This window comes from Abrus precatorius, unplaced genomic scaffold (genome assembly GCF_003935025.1).
Source record: "Abrus precatorius isolate BTA unplaced genomic scaffold, Abrus_2018 Scaffold10, whole genome shotgun sequence".
Classification (NCBI taxonomy): domain Eukaryota; kingdom Viridiplantae; phylum Streptophyta; class Magnoliopsida; order Fabales; family Fabaceae; genus Abrus; species Abrus precatorius.
Window position 1 is genome coordinate 19044311 of NW_020874292.1, and position 3213 is coordinate 19047523.

Here is a 3213-nt window from a genome sequence, read left to right on the forward strand (position 1 = left end):
ATCTCTATTATATTATTTGTCTAAATTGCTACAAATGTTTATGTACAAAAAGCATTGATGCGGAAGGAATGATATATATACAGAAATGGGTAGAGAAGGATGTTGGTGGGGTTACTCCCATATAGACCTAATAGGACTCCGAGGCACGCTATGAACTCTTTCGACCATAAGATGGCCACCATAGGCAGTGTCGTCTTGGTATGCATAGGCTTTGTTGTGGGGTCTGGCGGGGGAGGGCGAGTAATAATAGTTAAAAGCGGAACCCCCAGCACCCCTACTACTACTTCCGCCCAAGGGAATGGGCCTCCCCAGCCCAATCCCCGCTTGAGGATCTTGTGGGGGTCTAGACGTAGAAGAGGTATAACCAAGAGCGTGCTGGTGATGATGCGTGTGGTCGTTTAGGTTTGTTAGGCTAGGAGAGCTTCTCACTCTTTGCATTGCAAGCCGAGAAGAAGCTGAAGCAAGGAATGGGGATTCTGCAGCACTGGGTGCAGCATCTGGAGAGGTGGATTTAGGCGTAGAACAAGCAGAGCCCTTCCCTATTGAGCTCGTTCGTACGATGCCATTAATGGCATCTATGTAACGCTGCTCCAACAGATAAGCCTCTGTTGGCGGCGTGTTTTCTACTACTACTGGCTTTGGAGGAAACAGGAAAGCACGGAGCAAACCTGTTTGGTGGCGATCGTGTTCCTCAATCATGTGCTTCAGATCTTCCTCCGCTCTAACCGACACCAACGCGTCCAGATCTTCCGGGACCAGCTGGTACTTGAGCACCATGTCTCCGTCGAACATGCTACTCAGCTTCTTCATGAGCTCTGATAATCAATTCCATCATCTTAATAATAATAATAATAATAACAACAATGATAATAAAATAGAAATTGATTGAATACCTACCAGAGAAGGTGATGTCACGAGGCACGGAAACAACGCGAGTCTCTCCGCCGACGTACTTGAGGACTCCATCGGAGGGTCGCGGAAGGACCTTTCCGCCGTGACTGCAGAGGAACTTGACTTTATTCTTTGGCGACTCTTCCCCCATAATCCATTGTTCATTCCGATTTTGGGAGGAAATCCTATAGAAAAGAACAGAGGATGAATTTGGTGTTTTACTATTTGTGTGTTTTCCTATTTGTGTGTTTTCCTATTTGTGTTCTGTGCTTTCCTTTCACTCTGGCACACAACCCTTCCACCATTCCCGCCTCCTATATTCGCATCCCTTCCCACTATTTATTCTTTTACCCTTCTATATACTCTGCTTTTTTTTAGCCCCATTTGTCGATTTCAAATTATGGTTGGACACCGGCATGAGTTAGTATGTTATTAAATTTATAAGTCAGTAATTATTTTTAAATCTTTTGTTGATATCTTAATAATATAAGTTTATGTATATTTATTATTTAATTTTTCATAAAAATTTTCATAAATTTTTTTTGGATCTTTAAAATTTTTTATTTTATATCTTGAAAACTTGTAATTAAAGGGCTCACTCTATGAAAGTTTTCCTCACTTGAAAACTAAATAAGGATATAAATAAAAAAATTATAAATTATTGTATTCAATTTTTAGTAGAGATTTCTGCCATCTAATCCCTTGAAGTACTTTGCTCATCTTTGAAGAGTGAAATGATCATTTAAAGCATACTAACTAAAGGCATAGGGCAAAGGAACTTAGAAGTGTGAGGGTGGTAGAGGGAATAAAGTATAAATGAAATTACTTAGATAGAAGCATGTTGGATGACGCCCCTATTGCTAATAAAAAATGTAATGACAACAATTATGGATTCTCCACAAATCCTAATTTTGAAGTTAATGATTTTTAGAATTAATATTTTTACATTTACTCTTACAATCTCAATTCATCACGAAAATGACATTTGTATTAATACATTATTCAATGCTTTTTTAAATCTTTTTCATGTTCTGCCTGTATAATGGTCGGTTTATATCACACAAATTCTGCAACTTTAGCTTAAGCCGTATTTTTTCGCTTAAGCTAAAATTATCAACAAAAATTTACTCATGGGAGATAATTCGCTTAAGCGAGAGATAAATAGCTTAATCCATGAAATACAGTACAATTTTAACTTAAACAGTGAATATTAACTTAAGCGAATATCAAGGTAAATAAATTCTTCCATTATAACCAATATAGCTTAAGCGAAATGAGTGAAATATGAAATATGCCTTTTAATTCTTTACTCTTTCTCCTTCTTCCTCTATTTTTTAGACTTGAAAAGTTCAACAAGCACCTGCATCTTATTGAGAATCTTGAAGTTGATGCATAAAACTTACCAAAAGAGCAATTGAAACCAACAGAAGGAAAGTTGATGACAAAGACTAAATTTTAACTTATTAATATTTTAGGTTATAAAAAAAATTATATGAATTCACGAAGTATATTTTGAAATTAATATATATCAAAAGTCTCCATTAGTAATTATATGAAAAGTTTACCACATGAAAAAAGAGAGCTCAATCAAGGTTTATATGCATGTCTCTCTATAGGTTTTATCGTAAGGAGGGATAGACTATAAAGAATATATTATAATTTCTTATTTTATATTTAACAATATATATGAAAATTTTATCATATGAGGTACACAAATTATGAGAAAATAATTTGTCTAAGAGTCAAGACACGGGCAAGGATGGACAATGGAGATTAATATGTAGGAATGAAGCCATTAAAGAAGCCTTTAAATGTATTTGAATTTATTAAGCAAATTCATGCAATGACAGACATTATTATTAAAAATATTGTTAAGCTCATTTGTAAGAGAATGCAAATTTTAATGTCACAAGTCGTTTTTGTATGATAAAAAATAATATTTGAAGTATATAGTTTAATTAATTACTTAATTAATATTTTTTTATGTTAAACTTTTGCCATAAATTTAGGGTTTGTTTGGGAATACATCTTAATTAACTTATTATTAAATAAATAATTTTTCATAATTTGTTCATATCTTAAATTTGTTCATAAAATTTTATATCATGAGCTATATTAAAAAAATTATCGAAATAAGCAAAAAATAAAACAATAGTAATTAGAGATATTCACAAACTTTTGAAAATTAAAAAATTGTCATTGGAATCAATTTAAGAAATTTGTTTTAAAATTTTCATAATAAGATAAAGTAATTAAAATGTTTAAAAATAATATCATAGAAAAATTAAAACAAATTTGATGACCTTCCACCTTATTCTACTT

At 33.1% G+C, this 3213-nt stretch overlaps 1 protein-coding gene across 1 annotated transcript; it reads right to left on the reverse strand.

Annotated features, from left to right (window-relative positions):
• On the reverse strand, positions 1-1204 carry LOC113852657. Its single transcript, XM_027482990.1, has 2 exons — positions 898-1204; positions 1-815 (listed from the first exon to the last, which is right to left on the reverse strand). The coding sequence occupies exons 1-2, from the start codon at positions 1040-1042 to the stop codon at positions 112-114; spliced, it is 849 nt and encodes a 282-aa protein (XP_027338791.1). The 5' UTR covers positions 1043-1204; the 3' UTR covers positions 1-111.
• Between the last annotated feature and the right edge of the window lie 2009 nt (positions 1205-3213).

Bases quoted from the DNA above. Each gene is read 5' to 3' on its own strand.
- LOC113852657 (XM_027482990.1), bottom strand. From the start codon at position 1,042: ATGGGGGAAGAGTCGCCAAAGAATAAAGTCAAGTTCCTCTGCAGTCAC. The intron at 816-897 runs GTAGGTATTCAA...ATTGATTATCAG, and splicing joins TCGTGACATCACCTTCTCTG to AGCTCATGAAGAAGCTGAGT.